General features: G+C 41.4%; 1 protein-coding gene across 1 annotated transcript; it reads left to right on the forward strand.

The window, feature by feature from the left end:
• The first annotated feature begins 1628 nt into the window (after nt 1-1628).
• LOC145447241 (sortilin-like) lies at nt 1629-16913 on the forward strand. The gene is made up of 17 exons (XM_080325658.1): nt 1629-1915; nt 3083-3210; nt 3356-3443; nt 5965-6110; nt 6686-6843; nt 6908-7035; nt 7688-7835; nt 8227-8336; nt 8549-8695; nt 8752-8863; nt 8928-9090; nt 9830-10014; nt 10314-10506; nt 11705-11903; nt 12144-12331; nt 12751-12940; nt 16006-16913. Exons 1-17 carry the CDS (start codon nt 1715-1717, stop codon nt 16021-16023), a joined length of 2502 nt encoding a protein of 833 aa, XP_080181784.1. The 5' UTR covers nt 1629-1714; the 3' UTR covers nt 16024-16913.

A 16913-nucleotide genomic window follows, 5' to 3' on the forward strand; every position in this document is an offset into this window, starting at 1 on the left:
CCCTTGCATAAATTAGCATTTTTTCTGAACTTCAAGTTAGAATCGGATTAGGATTGGACGTGAGAAAGGGTCGTAGAATGGGCCGAGGCTTCAAAAAAAGATCAACGTCGAAAAGAACTGTGACATCGGGCACTCTAGGCCGGGGTGGATGTTAGAGTAAAGGATCGCTACTGATGCGTGTCGTTCGACATCCTCCTATCTGTTCAGGATATCGCATTGTGTCTTATCGCATTGTACATTGTGTGCTACTAGTTCAGATGAAAATATAACCCAACGATGTTATGATATACAAAAGTTATGGATTAGGATTTGGATTAGGATTTGAAGCTTCGGATTTTGGATTGGACTAGGACATAGAAATTCCAAATCCGCTCATCTCTGAAATGGACCATCATAAAATGGCGTCCCCTTGCGACTACAGTTTCGGAATGGCGAGGATACGAGATGAGCAGGCACTGGTCTCTTGTATCAGCTCGTCACTGCCCACTAGTAGTAAAGGAAGAAGACATGAAGCCTTTGACGGTAGCTGGTTGAGTGGTTAGTTGTCACTGATTGTGTTCAGTTCACTCATGTGACTAAACTATGGCCTGCGCGGTACCGTCGTGTCGGTGTAGCATGTGAGACGTTGTTGTGTCTAGGCCTATACAAGTATCAGTTCAGAGAAACCTGCAAATTTGTGGCGAAGAATTAAGAGTTATTAAAGGGTTGCCAATCATATGTAACGCGACGATAAACGAATACGATGTTCCAGTTCCATGAAACTGCACATTTTTGCACAATCTGAGCATGACCAATTGACCATGTTGCTATATTCGTGGAATTTTCATTTCGACGGAGTGACATTTTAGATGTATATACGTTGAGCCTCGATCCATTGATTGCAGGCTGATTTGAGTCAAAGAACTAGTATGAACAATGAACATTAGAGTGGTCATTTGCCTATATGGAATCTCGGTTCATTTTTTGAAATAAATCCTGCGTGATGAGAGCTTTTCTGTATAGAATAATTAGGCAAATAAACAGAAAATCCTGCGTGACGTTGCCACCAATTCCATTCCGGGTCATTTGGTCCGATTTAGCTTGCTAGTTGCAATATATTCCAGAGTTGATTTAATGGTTTGAACCTGAATCTTCTTGTTCCCATGCTTTGTGGAATTCCGTTAGAAATAATTACTTCCAGCAGTATCTGCTTTTAGCTTCATGAATTAATTTTCCATTCCTCATTAATCGTTCTATCTTTGCTATACCGTACCTTTCTATTTGTCAAGATGACAAATTTCATGATCATATTTAAAGAGTAGATCTACCATTAGGAACAATCTGACAACTGCACAATGCAATCACATCTTGAAATTAGCATCCATCATGAATGTGGTAAATGATTTTTACTACAATGCCTTTGCAAGTGGCTGTACAAACAAGTCGTTTAATGTGTTTTGCATGGAAGTTAGACTCTTAGACATCGAGCTTATTACGGAAAATCATGATGTTACTTTGATAGGGATTGGATATCAAACACGAGTAAAACCGCTTGATAATGTCATGCTGATCTCATGATCTGGGCACATTGTGGGCTTAACTCACACAATCATAGTTGACAACATTTAAGGACTTTACACGATGAGCTTTGATCCTGACTGCTTGATATCCACAGATTGTATATTAGAAATCTCTATTGTAGTAGCTTCTCTATTCACTGTGTCGTTATTTAAAAATGAATGTCAAAGTCGATCAAGTATTCATTTTATCATTTGCAATTGGAATTATCGGAACATGGGCCTCGGACATTATTATGATGGAAAAATCATTTGATACAAATGATATGGCGCGTACATTGACTCGAGTGATCAGAGAGACTGAAAATGGATCTGGTGCAGATGCTGTAGATGCTGCACTGAAGAAAAATACTGACATAGTAAGTGCTTTGTTTCTTTTCTGAATGTTAATCAAAGTGCTTGTAGAGTGTTTCAAGGCAATAATCATTGACATTTCTAGTACTAGCAAATAATACACTAATCATGAATTATTATTACTGGAATTTGGGAAATTTGTAATTCAAGGTCACAAAAACCACAACATTATGCATGGGATGTTATTACAATATTACAATGTTATGATGCAAATATTGAAAAATTCATGATTTTTTGGGGTTCAGATTGATAGCTCATGTTATGGACTTGGCATGTGATGTATATCTGTACGTACAGTGTACAACACTCTAAGTCAGATTATTTTGTAGAGGAGACAAATTTCAGAATGTGGAGTTTTCTAATTTCGTTATGGTTATATTTTTTAGTAGCATTAGGCTACCGAATCCCAGTGCGTTTTCTGTGTTCAAATGCACAAGGTGAGATGATTCCCCTCATGGTAATATAATCTATCCAGTTTTTGTAATGTCCGCTCAACCATGTGATAACACGTTGGATCAAACCACTGTATAGTAAATTGCCAGTTAGGGTTTGTGACAACACAGAACACACCTTGTCTAATTTGATGAGAAATCATGGGCCACAGAATAATTGCATTGATTGATATTTGTAAGGTTTTGTGAAGACTCGCCAAAGGCAAATTTAACTAGCGCTAGCTTCAATTTCCTTACATTGGACATTATTGCTGTTAAGCGTATTTTGCCCCAAATGGCTGAAGTTTTACTTACAATGAAGACAGATTCCCACAACTATAGGTTACGGTTGAGCTGTCAGCCGTGCAAAAGCAATTGAATACCGCGAAACATGATATTTAACATTTATCAATACTCGTAGACCAGTGATTTTCCAGTTTTTTGCCGGTTATCTTTTAGAACTTCAAGATTATTGGGAGCCGCACGAAAACCTTGTGCCTGAATTATGCCTAAATCAGAAATGCCTGAAATTTTGAAGAACACCTGTACAAAATGAGCAAATCCATGATCTACTGCAGCACCACTAGCAGTGGCGGCGGCTCTGTCTCTATATAAGTAAAGTAGTCTGCACAGCACTGCACTTTTTTTCAAATGAGCACCCCCTTTTCTCTCGACTGGCCAGACTCCTGACCTGGCCATATTTAGATTATCGTAGTTACCATGTAATTTATTTTGTTGCAGCATGTGTTTGCTAATGACTCGAACCCATCAATATCTATGATTTGGTCTGGGACTCGAGGTGTTATACTTGCACTAACTTCTGCCCAATTCGCCAACTCCCGTCTCTACCGGAGTGTCAACTTTGGCAGGTATGATTTACAGATATTCTTAGCATTTATCTCTATGGCCATGCTGATTATTGATGTGCATTATATCATCTTTCTTTGGTGAAGTACCAACTTATTCATATCATGTACTATGTCCTATTGAAATTCCTTGTTGGATATTTTTCAGCTCATTCACCGAAATATCGAGTCAGATTCATAACGATCGTATTATGAGCAGCCACGGAATGCTGGTCAGCCCAGTAGATACAGAGCATGTAAGTCTCTGCATTGTAGATAACAATTATATGGCATTTCTCCACTAGGCCTAGGCACTAGGACAGTGTTTCCCAACCCCGAGTCCGCGGACTCATTTGAGTCCGCGGAAGGTCCTTGGTGAGTCCGCGAACACAGGAATTTTCAGTAACTTAATCGGCTCGGCACCCTTTTTCTTCCACTTCCGATACGATTTCGGAACATGTAATTGACAGACCTACGGGACTCGTTCACTTTCGAACCAAAGTCATTGCAGCCTTACGGAGAAAATAGCTTTTTGGTCCGAAAGTGAATGAGCCCCGTTCTGGTCCGGTTTCGTCCAATTCCAATTTGAGAATTAGGCTGAGTGATTTGCAAAATACCCATTTTGAAATGTTAGTAACCTTAATAGCTGTCATAGAAAATGCATAGATACCTCAAATATGTGACTGGCGGCACTCAACTTCAATAGTGCTTTCAGAACTACATTCATTGCAGTAGAATTTATTACCTCGGTGACTTTTCGGGTTTCCCTTATCAAGAATTAACGGCACCATAAAAAGGATAAAGAGTTTGTATACAATCTTTCAATATTCCATTAATATATTCCGCTAATTGTCGGTGTAACGTCTTCTGAGTATTGTATAATTTGATTATCTATTATCCCTTTATTATGACTACCGGAGTACCGGTACAGCTGACTTTGGCCAGCTACCGACCGTTCCTTTTTATCATTGCATTGTTACGTCATATTTTGGCAATTTGGATTTTGTTTGAATCTCTTTCTATATGCTTCTTATTGTGCCGTTACCTCTTGTTGATAAGGGGCATACGAAATTCCTGCAAGTTAATAAATTATACTGCAGTGAATGTAGTTTTGAAAGCAATATTAGAGATACCTCAATAAGCGATGTTTGGCCACGTATATTTCAAACGCAAGAACAACGAAACAGCACCACTACAAATTTATCGGCATTCCAAGCATTATTGGTTCTCCTGAGATTTTCTGTGTCTTGGGCAAACCAGTTGGTTGCAAGTATCACAGGCAAAACGGGTATGCTTTGCACATCTGTCGCATCATCCTGGTTTGATACCAATCACGCCAGGTATAAAACCCCAATTATCGCCAACTGGAATTTTTCAAAATGCCCTACATTTATGTTCGAGGTATAGCCTTTTGCTAAAATTGTCATAAGCAATTTTATCACGGTCATAAACTCTACAATTTTGGTCGGATTGACTTGAATTTAGTACGACTGGACTCGGAATTTAATGCTGCGTGTTCACTATTAACAATTGACATTCAGAATATGCCAGGTATAAACCCCTGGGACAGCTCTTTATACACTACACACATATGCGGGACCGTAACTGCCGTACACCAAACCCCCATAATTGAGGGGGGACCTCGAAGGTGGGCCAAAATTATTCGTGAATTAACATAAATTATAGAGTGTTTTTTGAAAATTTATACAACTTTTTAGAAAAATTATATCATTATATCATATTTCGAAACGTCTCGCTCAGCTCGAACGATAAATCTGAATGCATGAGCAGAGATAGCATAAAAAAATTACAGCTAGATGCAATCCCCGATCATGTTGACCGATTCAATCATGATTATGGAATATTTTCACGCCTTGCGCGGTTTATTCGAAACAAAACGACTGAATGAACGGTACAAAAATTTCGCTGAGAAGTAGCGGTAAAAACGTATCGGAAGGGGGGTCTGGGGGTAAAGCCCACCAGAAGTTAGGTTTAAGGCCTGTGTGGCCCAAGACCAACGTTTTGTTATTGAGGGGGGCTGACGAAGTGCTGTTACGGTCCTGCACGTAGGCACATTGCACAGGTTTCCGGCGCGATATACGCTGAGTGCTGGTAATTGATTATGGCGACTTGTTCACTTACAGACTATTTGGGAAATTGCAAATCGTAGGGACATGTGCTAATCACAGAAACAATCTATAGTTGTCTAATATAAGTGGAAATCGAGATGTGGTCTGCATTACTGAATAGTTGCTTGAATTGCAAAGCCGACAGATGTTGAAAGACAGATTTAAGAAAGCTTCCTTGACTCAATTTTAGCTCATTTTTTTGTTGATACCGTATTACACTCCCTTGGAAAAAAAAAATTCAGTAATATATAGCTTGAGTCCGCGGGTATACTGGCGAGCTTGAGATGAGTCCGCGGGTGAAAAAGGTTGAGAACCACTGCACTAGGACATAGTTTTAGTTCCATTGCGGCAGGAAAACTTTAGGTAAAGACTCGCTAATCAGTATCGATGCCAGGTAATGGCATGCTAGGGTACAGCTAGTGGGCTATGAATCAACCTTTTCCCCTCAACATCGTTATATGCATTTTGAAACCAGTAAGATTCAATTGTTACGAGTGAGTCATACGGGAGGAAATAGATGGTCTGAATGTAGCCATGCTTCAAACTTGATGATAACTCGGTGTCCTAGATCTTTTTATTATTGTAGAGTTGAAACAGTGAGATCACTATGTTTACCATGTCTGGTAAGTGTTTTATAATTTTATTACAGGTGCTTTTGGTGAAAGAAGTAATTTCCTTCATTCAATATAGCGTTCTCTACGTCAGTGTGGACAGTGGAAAGACTTTTGATCAAACGAAACTCAAATTTAATATCAAACCCGGAACTATTGCCTTCAACCCATTAAATTCATTGAAGTAAGTCCATCCAATATCCGATTTGGTAGTCAAGCGGTTGTTAATTTTTATTCCCGTACTTATTTGATGTAGCCCCATGGGCCATGCATGTTGCTAACATATTATATTAGTTCACATACACAGTTACCTTCCCTGATTTTGCGTATTGCGCAGTATGTTTGCCTGGTAAAATGCACAAGAAGGTAGGCTACTGACGGTAGCGAAATAGTCATTGACGAATGTAATGTCAAAATTTTATATATCATTGCAAAGCTTCAAAAATTAATTTTGTCAGCAGCTAGAACCTTGTTTGCCGATGCTGGCTTCAACTTTGTTCACATGATAAAATAATCCTTTTGCTTTGGGCTCATTAATCATGTATTGCATTGACGATGACAGTGTTAATATAGTAATGCTGAGCAATTCCAAGCCAATCATCATCACAATCCTTCATAATATTGCAATTGAATGGTCCGATCTTCGATGAATGCAGGCTGGTACTGCGAAAATGCTGTTCAGTCTGACTCAGTGAAGTGTAATGTTTTTTTATTGACATCGCATTCTGTCAACTGCCATGAACCACATTTTTTGCACAGGCTGCTCTCTGTGGCTTTGGGCAAAAACACCCTGTATCTTTCGTACGATTTTGGCTTGCGCTGGAAGCGCGTTTCGGATTACGCCATGCAAGTGAAATGGGACCCGCGCGAGTCGAACACTTTCTATTACACCAAGGACCCAATGGGAAGAATGATGAGTATGTTGCGGCCGCTGTGTCACGGCTATCGGGCTTGTTCAGTATATGTTTCGTCTGCGCTTAGGTGGGGGTTTTGACAAGGAATTGTACAGATGCACGACTGCCAAGATAGAGTGCACGAAAATTGCGGAACACGTCTTCAGTTTTGGAATTCAAGGAGGGTTCTTGTTTGTGTCGGTCGAGTATTTAGGGGTAAGTGGGTGTTTGTGTGTTTAGGCTTGTTTCTAGTTCCATGTTTTGCTTCTTGATCCAAAGCCGCCTACTCAGGCTCGCGAACCTTGTAATTTGTAATTAAGGCTTTGGCATGTTAAAAAATACAATAATGCTTTTTTGGGTCCAGTGCTGTACTTTTCAACTATATTGAGACTGTTACCCAAGTCCTGTTATTAGCAGAGGTGGTCACTTGGTCAGTGATGAAGTAGGCTTCTTGAATAGTCTTCTCGGTCACCTTGTATGTTATTCGATACTGATCTGCACTTGTTGTATTTTGCTGAGATGAAATTATATTAATGTACACCTTTTCAACATTTGTACGTATTGCCGCTCTGTACGATTTCTTATTGACCATGAGTTAATTTATTCCAATGCAATCTATTTGGTCTGTGGCAGTGAGGCAACGTGTTATCGGAAATATCACCTGTATATTTTTCCTATTCCTCTTTGAAACAGCTTGGTGAACTACTGTCTGGGATGAGGTTGACGATCTGTATTTTGTAGGTGGTTATGTATGATAACTTCATCACTATGTTTTGAAATCCTTCGCCCGTGCCAATGCATGGGGCTGTATCCGCCAATGCTTGTTGTAGCAGGATGTTACTGGAAATGTCCGGAAATCCTTTTTCAGCAAAGCGGCAGCAGAGTGATGCATGTATCCAAGGACGCTGGGAATTCCTGGGACGCCGCACAGATCCCAGCGATTGGTCAGAAGCAGTTTTATTCGCTCTTGGACATGTCCGAGGGTATGGTGTTTGTGCACGTGGACAATGTTGATGGTAAGTACCATTTTCAATCAAATTACCAGTGGATGATTTTTTTTTTTGAATTTGAAAGGACCGTTAATACTTGAAGATATACCGTATAAGGGGTTGTTTTTCAATGCCTGTTCTTGAATGCCTTGCAATTAGGAAGAACACAAATTTCTTTGTGGATATTAGCTGACTAGGCTAACTAGGAGAGGAGATGCTCTGTGGCTTCTATTGAGAATGCTTTTTCTTATCGCTCTTTCATTTCTCTAGTTTACTTTTTTGAACCCTTAATAATTCACATAAATTGTTTTTTGTGGTCACTATGGATTTTTTCCCAAGTACGGTACTAGTTTGTAATGTTGCGGGATCCATGCTATAATTTTAAATGAATCTCACCAAACCTTCTTTTCACTGGCAGGTAAAGGCGATGGAACCATCTACACGTCCGGCGAAAGAGGAATCATCTATTCAAAGTCATTAAGCAACCACTTATATCCCAACATGGGGAGTCTCACGGATTTTTATAAGGTATTTTTTGTTTGTGCCGTATCATTATATGAACGTCTCTCGCCGATGATGAATTCCTGTTTGCTGTTCACATTCCTATCATAGATGACGAACGACAAAATTCTGAGGCTGACATCGCAAATTCCATATTTTTCATTCGAGATTTGACTTGTGAAAGCCCTTTAGCAGGAATGATCGCACAACCGATTATACACGATGCTATTTTCGAACAGGTCTCCAGCCTACAAGGCGTCTATATCACTTCGCAAATTGAACACGACCACGACACGATACACAGTATGATCACGTTTGACAAGGGCGGCACTTGGCAAAAGATTGATCCGCCGAAGGGTAGCGTTTGCCCGAAAAGCGAAATCGAGGTACGGAGACAACCCTATGGTGAATCTCTTGAGCATGAGACCACCGTGTTTTTCAGTGTCAACTCCATATACACAGCCTGTTCAGCAAATCGAAAGGAGTCAAGATCGCGGAATTTATGAAGTCTACCGAGAGCGCAACTGGGATTATTTTAGCGCATGCCAACATTGGTATACTCTTGCTTGTTCCCTTCACAATCAATCTAGCTGTTCTGTTATCTGTGTCCATTCGTAGGGGATGCCTTGAACTTCAACACGCCTGACGTTTACATATCGAACGATGGCGGATACACATGGATTCAGCCCGAGGAATTGAAAGGGCCTCACTATTACGCCATCGGAGACTCGGGCGGTTTGCTTTTTGCTGTCACTTCATCGACCCATACCAGTATCATTAAGTAAGATTCTTGAAACGCGTTCGCAATCAGATTTTAGGTTGCCAATTGCCATACATTTGCGCATGGGACACAATGAAAAAGTACTTTTGAGAGTGCGAATTTTTAGCCCCGAAACTAACACTGACCTATTGACCTAACCATTACTCAACCAAACTATAAATTCAACCGACATTGTCAAGTGTTGCATGCTGGCGTGTCTCATGCTCCGATGTCCACAGACCCAGATTTAGATAACGACTTGTATTGCCCGATTACTGCAATCATTTCCTTGAAACCTTTTAGCTGACTATCATCATGAGCAAACGTCAGGAAGGAAGTGTGCTTGAAAGTCAAAAAAATTTACTTTGAGTTTGAAACAAGGCACATTCTCAATTTATCTTGGTTTACTAGACAGATGGTTATTGGTTAGCGGCTCGCTTTCAGAATAGCCAATGTCAAAACAGTGTGTGTCATGATTCAAAATTACCTTATCCTAACCATCTAACTAATCCTAACGAAATCTAACTTGAACCCTAACCTTAATCGTAATGCAAGGTATCCTTCTTCCTAACTCAAACCCAAGCTCATCTAACAACTTTCATGAATGCATTGCTTTTATGACACTAAATACTTTGAATTTTTTGCCATTATGACACTCGTTGTCTTGAATACCTCTCTATTTTGAGTGGATGTCATGCTCAGTAGGTTCTTTTTTTCCCCACTGCGCCGACAACGTCAAACCGAGTCCATCCCTTTCTAGGTATTCCACGGACGAGGGAGAAACGTGGCAGGAGTACACGTTCTTTGAACGACCTTTCAAGGTGACGGGGCTCTCGGTGCAGCCTGGCTCTAAATCCACCGTTTTGGGTCTTTGGGGATGGGACGAGAAGGGTGATGGAGCTTGGAGATCTGTCACCGTGGACTTCAAAGACATCATGGAGCCATGTAAGGGCCGTTTCACGCGTATCCGTTGAGCTGTGCAGTATCGCATGGTTGTGAGATTTCATTATTTTATATCACTAAAATTTGTCAATGATCAGGGTCCAAATCTGGACGTTGACTACCTCCTATTGAAGAAGTTCATATGTTCAATCGTAATCAGTAGACCGCAGACTGTGATGTTATTCGAATATTATTAGCGGTTAAATCGATTTCCGTCGAGCAGTAATGCGTTACCAGTTGAACGCTAGATTCTTCTCGGCCCCAACAATCACCAGTGACGTTGAAATACTTTCTTGTCACAGGCAAAAAGCAGGATTACGTGCAGTGGAAAGCGCACGAAAGCAACAGCTTGTTTGCGAACGAACACGAGTGCCTGCTAGGTGCGGACGTGATTTTTACGAGGAAGAAGAAAGGCGCGCGTTGCCAGAACGGGAAGAACTTTATGCCGGAGGCCAAGATAAAACGATGCCAGTGCACCAAGACGGATTATATGTGGTGAGATAACGATCGGCGAATGACGGGAGTTCTGGTCAGCTTAGCTAGTCAGCGTCACTAGTCCAGTATAAGTTACACTGAGGCAGCAATTTTCGAGAAATGTCAAAACTGCATTGTGTGGAGGGAGGAAATGAAAGGTTTGTAAAGTATTCGAGTGAGCAGTTCCGTAAACTGAATATGGTCGAGGGGCCGTGTGGTTTAAACAGATATCAGCTACATTAGAAATTGCAAGATACATCTTTGTGACTAAGTCAAGATGACTAATGACGCAACAGAGTGATGTAAACTTATCTAATGATCTCCTTTTCAAAATCCGGATGGTATAAAGTCTGTAGTTTGGCCAAGAAATACGATTCATGAAGAAAAGGAGGTCATCCCTAAACATAAGCACTTGGCCAGAGGTGGTCCAAATTCTTCGTCATTGGTTCTCAAGTAGAAGTAGAAGCAGGGTTGTAGAGACTCGACTCGGGTCCGACTCGAGTCACGATTTTCTGATGACTTCACTCAACTTAGTCAATTTCTCTACGGAAATGACTTGACTCGAGTCATTGCACATGACTCGAGACTCAGACGGCCAAGACCAACATTTCGTTGTAATTTCGAAGAATAATAAAGTGACCACACTATTGGGATTTCGTCTATTAGTACTGGTACTTGAGAGTGCGACTAGAAACTGCTAAAAGTGAGGAAAATTAGTATATTATAAATGCGAACCATTCGATATCACCAAACAGAGTTATAAAAAATGGTTTTAACCAGACTTTAACTGGAAACTGAGCAGTCAACGCAGACTCGAGTCATAATGCCATGATTCGGACTCGCCCCTCACCTAGCTGATTTGAAAATGACTAGAGTCAAAACTATAAAAGTGAAATTGAATCGTGACTCGGAGCCTTGTGACTTGATTACAACCCTGAGTAGAAGCAACAATTTCTGCTCAAGTGCAACTAGAAATAACGGTGTACAATCAACTACAAAGAGAGTATTCTAGGCCTTGTTTTGTCTAAAAACAGAAAACAAAAGTAGGAGTGAAAGTAATATAAAATAATTAGCACTCGATGGAAATACGGAAGCAGGCAAAACCTACTCGAGTACTACGGTAAAGTAGAATTACTTTAAGGACCACCTGTGAATTACAGCGTGCGAACAGGCAAGTACGCAAACGACAGATTTTTTTAATATGAACCTATCGTTGCAGCGATTACGGATACAGTAGAAAAAGAACGGAATGCGTCCGGGACACGGCGATGGACGACTCCCCCCTCGATATCTGCATCGACGGCGAGGAGGAAACGATCGAGACTCTCGGCTATCGAAAAATCCCCGGTGACAAGTGCGAAGGGGGGTTCGCCCCCAATTTGAGTCACGTGGAAACGTTGCACAAACGTTGCACTAAGGTGAGTTCACGGATCAGGGTGCTCACTGTCGCCAGAGGTTGTCAAAGTAGTCGTAGTAGCAGGAGAGGTAACATTTTAAACTCCTACTCCATGGAGTAGGAATAGCCACTTACAAGTACGTAAAGAGTATTCTAGGCTTCAGTTTGCGTGCTGCGTTGCTGTCTACTGAGTTGTTCATATACAACTTTAGCGGGCCCTGATCTGTTCCGATTGAAATTCGTTGCGATTGCTCTTTTCCAGGCCGAGGAGGAAAAGGAAGATTTCGGAGTCGATAAATCGCATTTTACGGAATATCCAGATCCCGTATTTGACTTGAACAATGCGAATCAGAAGCCTTCGTCGAACGTAGGCCTGATCGCGCTGTTAGTTATCCTGGTGTTGGCGTTGGGTTCGGCCCTGATATACGTGATAAGGAAACGACATTACAGGTTTGTCTTAACCTGGTTCTAATATGCATCGGGATATTCTTGTTTGCGAGTTTATTTGCTCGTGCCATATCTCTACCAGTTTTCGTTACAATTTCGGTTGTAAGAGTGACGCAAGCATATCCTCATACTGCTGTCTACTTGTATGATCCAGAATGTGGAAAGTCAGTGTTTTGCCTAAACACCTGCCGAGTAGAAGTGAAAGTAGTGAAATCATAAACCACTCCAATAGGAAGTAGTAGTAGGCAAAACCTACTTTAGTTCTCGGAAAAAGTTGAAGTACTTTGTTACTGACCACCTCTTATCAAGCCTGCGACGAGATATTCTTGCAGCAATTGTGAATGGCGGACTCGATCTGTTGAGCTTTTGTCGAAGCATGCGAGAGAATATCAAAGATAGACTTTTTTATCTGCATTTTCCAGTCGCCAACGCGTAAAATACGTCGCCTTATCAACCTCGGAACATTTAACGAATGATGTCGAGAGCGGCGGCGAGTCGACGTCTCTGATCGACGATTCGGATTTGACTCCGACTGCCAACAGACGAGGAAATCGTACCGCTAACGGCAACGGCGGACAAGGCGTAGCCTCCTACCACGACGACTCGGACGAGGTGTGTATTCTGCCGTGGTCTGTGCAAACTGCTACATTTTCAAAATGCGCAACTAGAAGTAGGCCTACTCTGTAAAACTCGCAACTGAAACTAACAACTAACTAACTAGATGCAATTCGGAATCGGATTGACTTTCCACAGGAACTGAACATGAAATGGAAGAGGTTTCCACCTCCTAAACCCACTTCCTGGCTACGTCGCTGTTAGCAGTGATGATTCTTGAGCTAGTAATGTCTGCAAGAACATCACAACGTAACACTGGTATCACACCAAACTTCTAGTTGTTTGATAGCTAGAATTACTCGCTTTTCTAAGTGCGCAACTAGAACTAGTACTACTCAAAAGAACATTAGTTAAGTTGACTGTCAACTAGCTGGATCGGTAGTTTGTTCATGTGCGAGTCTGTAGACCAGGGGTTGTTCATGTGCGAGTCTGTAGACCAGGGGTGGGCAATTATTTTCCTCCACGGGCCAAATGAGTAGTAGGAAGTACGTTGGTGGGCCCAGTGAAAAATTGTAGCTATATTCTCCAGCGTATTTTAATTTTATTTCCCAATTACGTTGTTGATAAATGCTGCTCAGTGAATACGTAGTTGTAGACAATGAAAAATCGGCGGTAACGTAAAATAATATCCATTTGCCGTCATGATTCAAATCAATGTTGAACATGATACATTTTAACTCTCTTTAAACCCCGATCCACATTCTGCTATTAAGACTTGAAAACAGTGGTTCTCAATTTTTTTTTAGCCACACCACATTCATGATAGCGAAAAATTTCGCTCCCAACTACCTATCATGATATCCGCAATTTAGCAATCATCACGGATAGTTTGATGACATAGAATGTTATGGTTGGTTATTGATGACAGAATTCTGTACTATAAAAGACGGACAATTCACACAGTAATAAATATACTATAAGCTGGGGGTAAATCGCGTGAAGCGCGAAAAATTTTCTAATTCAACGTTAGCTTCGCGCCTCTCTCAGATGCTTTCACGCCCCCCAGTTCGAAAGCCACTGCTCTTAAATGCATACGGGGAAAGTCGAAAGCTAGTCTTGGTCGCAGCATTCTGTGCAGTGTGTACTGTGCAGCTCAAATAGCCTTGATGTTGAGCGAAGTTTGCAGTTTTTATTCAATTCGCTCTCCCTTGACCGAGTGTTTTGTGTTTTTGTCATAACTAAAATGCTTAATCTCGGCGAAATGCTCGGAACAAACTAAAAGTACGGGTTTAACCGTAACTCCAGTATACAAATATTGAGAGCTCTAAACCTTCTTTGAATTTCAGCTTTCGCTTTCTCTTTTTGACATGCCCGTTCATCATCTATGGGCAGGCCTGTTTATTTTTGGATTTCTCCAAAAATAACAAAAATAGCTTAGTTTTGGATGTTTTCAAATTTTGTTTTTGGAGAATCTCCAAAAATAAGAAATGAAGGTGTTTTGAGCCCTATTACTACTGAAAAACTCCACCATGTTATTATCATGTATTCAAGTCCTCCAACACATAGATATCATCAGTGATCTTGATATAACTTTCCAATACATTCTTCACAAATTTAGTCTTTGGCCTGGAGAATGCCTTCTAAAGAATATTAATCAGTGCGAGACGCCCCGCCGAGACCCTCCCACTTGTTTTCGACTCATCGAACGTCGAAATTGTGGGAAACATCGAGGTTAGGGGTCCACAAATGGAGGAATGTCTAACTCTTCAAACTCTTCAATCTTCCAAGCCTTTGCTGCTGACAAGCGCTCGTCAGTAATGCGCTTGAAACCTCCGATCCTCCACGAAGTTGCGTGCCTCATTAAACTTGACAGCCCAACACCTTCTGACCAGAAAACCTTCCTTGTGGCGGTCCTCGTTGTCCCAGTCCTCGCCTGGACACAGAGCTCGAAGGCGTTCGACCAGGCGCATGAGCTCCTGCTGCTCCATGATCAGAACGTCAAGGTCATGAAGCTTCGTGACGGTGGTGCTCAGCTCTGTGAGACCGTGACCATGCGATCGAGGACGATCAGCTGGATCCACCACTGCAGCAAAGGTGCACACGCCGGACTGTTCTCGTCCATAAGATCAAGGAGTTTGGTACGATTTTCAGTCAACCAAGAGGCCACCTTCTTCATTGACAAGAAACGATCGTCAACAAACTTGGGGCGCGCACTTTCCATCTACTGGATCAAGTTGTGTTGCCGTCTGAAACATCAGCAGATCAGTCCCGTCATCGTGTGGGCGAAGTGATTGTGACAAAGATGGCGGTATTTGATTTCACCGTTCCCTTTGCCTTACTCAAGCTGCCTTCCCGTCTTCTCTACGTGTCGCACTGTGAAACTTATAGGAGTACAAAGGCAGAGGGGCGGGAGGGCAAGGACAGCAGAAACGTGAAGTGGATTGAGTGGAAGTAGTTTTAGCGTTTCGGTGACCCCCTCCCTCACATAGATGCGGTTTTGTGTGTTTTTATGAGTTTCCTGGTCGTTTACATCGCTCTGACTTGTTTATTTCACTGAAAAACTTGAAAAAACATCATCCAAAAAAATCTTATTTTTGGATGTTTTCAAATCTTATTTTTGGAGAATCTCCAAAAATGAAACCCAATATCCAAAAATAAACAGGCCTGTCTATGGGTGATCGATATGATCAGTCACATAGTTATCGTTAGCACTGAGTGACTTGTTTTATGAATTAGGAAACGCCTCACGTAACAATTTGAAACACGTACCGTATAATGCGTAATGTGACAATTGCAACAAAGAAAGTTCAACCTAAACTATATTGAAACAGTGATTTCTTGTGAATTTAATTGTTAGTGATACTTTGCCACATTGTCCTTATTTTGAATCTGGATTACGCGTGCGAGGCACGTAGGCAGCGTGATCGTGGCATATTAATGAGTAGGCTTCAAAGTAAACAAATTTCCTGTTTATTTGATACAGCCTATTGTTTTAGTCCACGCGTCAACATTCAAAAAGCAGGTTTATTGTTATGAATTCCATGTAACCTTTCGCGGGCCGCGCAGAATGGCTTCGCGGGCCGCTGTAGACAGTGTCTCACCAGTTTTTGCGATCATTTCAGGATATGCTGGTCAGTTGATGATGTCTGCTTCCTGATGCTCGCATTCCAGTAGCTGTGTCTCCTTCAAATATATGCAAGTCTTTCGGCAAAGAACGACTCTCGGCGTTCACTTTGATTTGTTTTGATCAGCGCGGCGAAACGCGCCAAATTTCCATGCTTTCTTTCTCCTGTCGGGCGTCACGTTGTAGATAACTAACGGGCAGATGGTTGCGAAACAAATGACTGGGGAGTTGGGCAAGTAGATGCGACAAGCTATTTCTGGACGCTTCGTAAACAGATATGGTGGTATTGTAGCTGGCGAGTGGCGATTCGGGCGCAAAGTATATTAAAATTTGTCTTAAATAAAAGCTGCTATCGCACAGATTCCAAAAATATATATTCTAATCTGGTTAGGGTACTGCAACTGGCTCAAAAATGCCCCTGAAATCATAAGTCGGTAATTTTCTGTACAGTTGGAAATGCGATTTTGGAGGGTTCCGCTGCCCTGGCCAGATTATAATTTATATTCGGAATCAGTGCGACAGTAACTTCTGCTCGAGACCGGCTTTAATAAATTTTGCTGTCTTGTCTAGCACTACAATATTACCATATCTGTTTATGTAACGACTGTCGATACCGGCTTCCCAAACTGTGCAGTGTGCAGTCACGTGCTTCGCATTTATCCGTAGGGTAGTTATTTTCATCGATCACAGTTCTCTTCGCTCTGGCGTCGCCGCGTTCTTCACTTACAAATGATATCGTGTTGACAGATTTCTATCGCGCAGTGCAGTATATAGTTTTTTGGAGTTTGTACTATTTCTATTTGTCGTTTGAATAGGTACTTACGGCGACGAATTAGTTGAGGTGTATTGAATATCTCTTTCTATATCACTCGCGTGCCTGGAAATAATAAAATTATGTTCCGCTTA

This window comes from Botryllus schlosseri, chromosome 9 (assembly GCF_051294905.1).
Source record: "Botryllus schlosseri isolate E-star chromosome 9, Bs_hap1, whole genome shotgun sequence".
In the NCBI taxonomy this organism is placed as follows: Eukaryota; Metazoa; Chordata; class Ascidiacea; order Stolidobranchia; family Styelidae; genus Botryllus; species Botryllus schlosseri.

Bases quoted from the DNA above. Each gene is read 5' to 3' on its own strand.
- LOC145447241 (XM_080325658.1), top strand. From the start codon at position 1,715: ATGAATGTCAAAGTCGATCAAGTATTCATTTTATCATTTGCAATTGGA. The intron at 3,211-3,355 runs GTATGATTTACA...GATATTTTTCAG, and splicing joins CGGAGTGTCAACTTTGGCAG to CTCATTCACCGAAATATCGA. The intron at 11,904-12,143 runs GTGAGTTCACGG...GCTCTTTTCCAG, and splicing joins TGCACAAACGTTGCACTAAG to GCCGAGGAGGAAAAGGAAGA.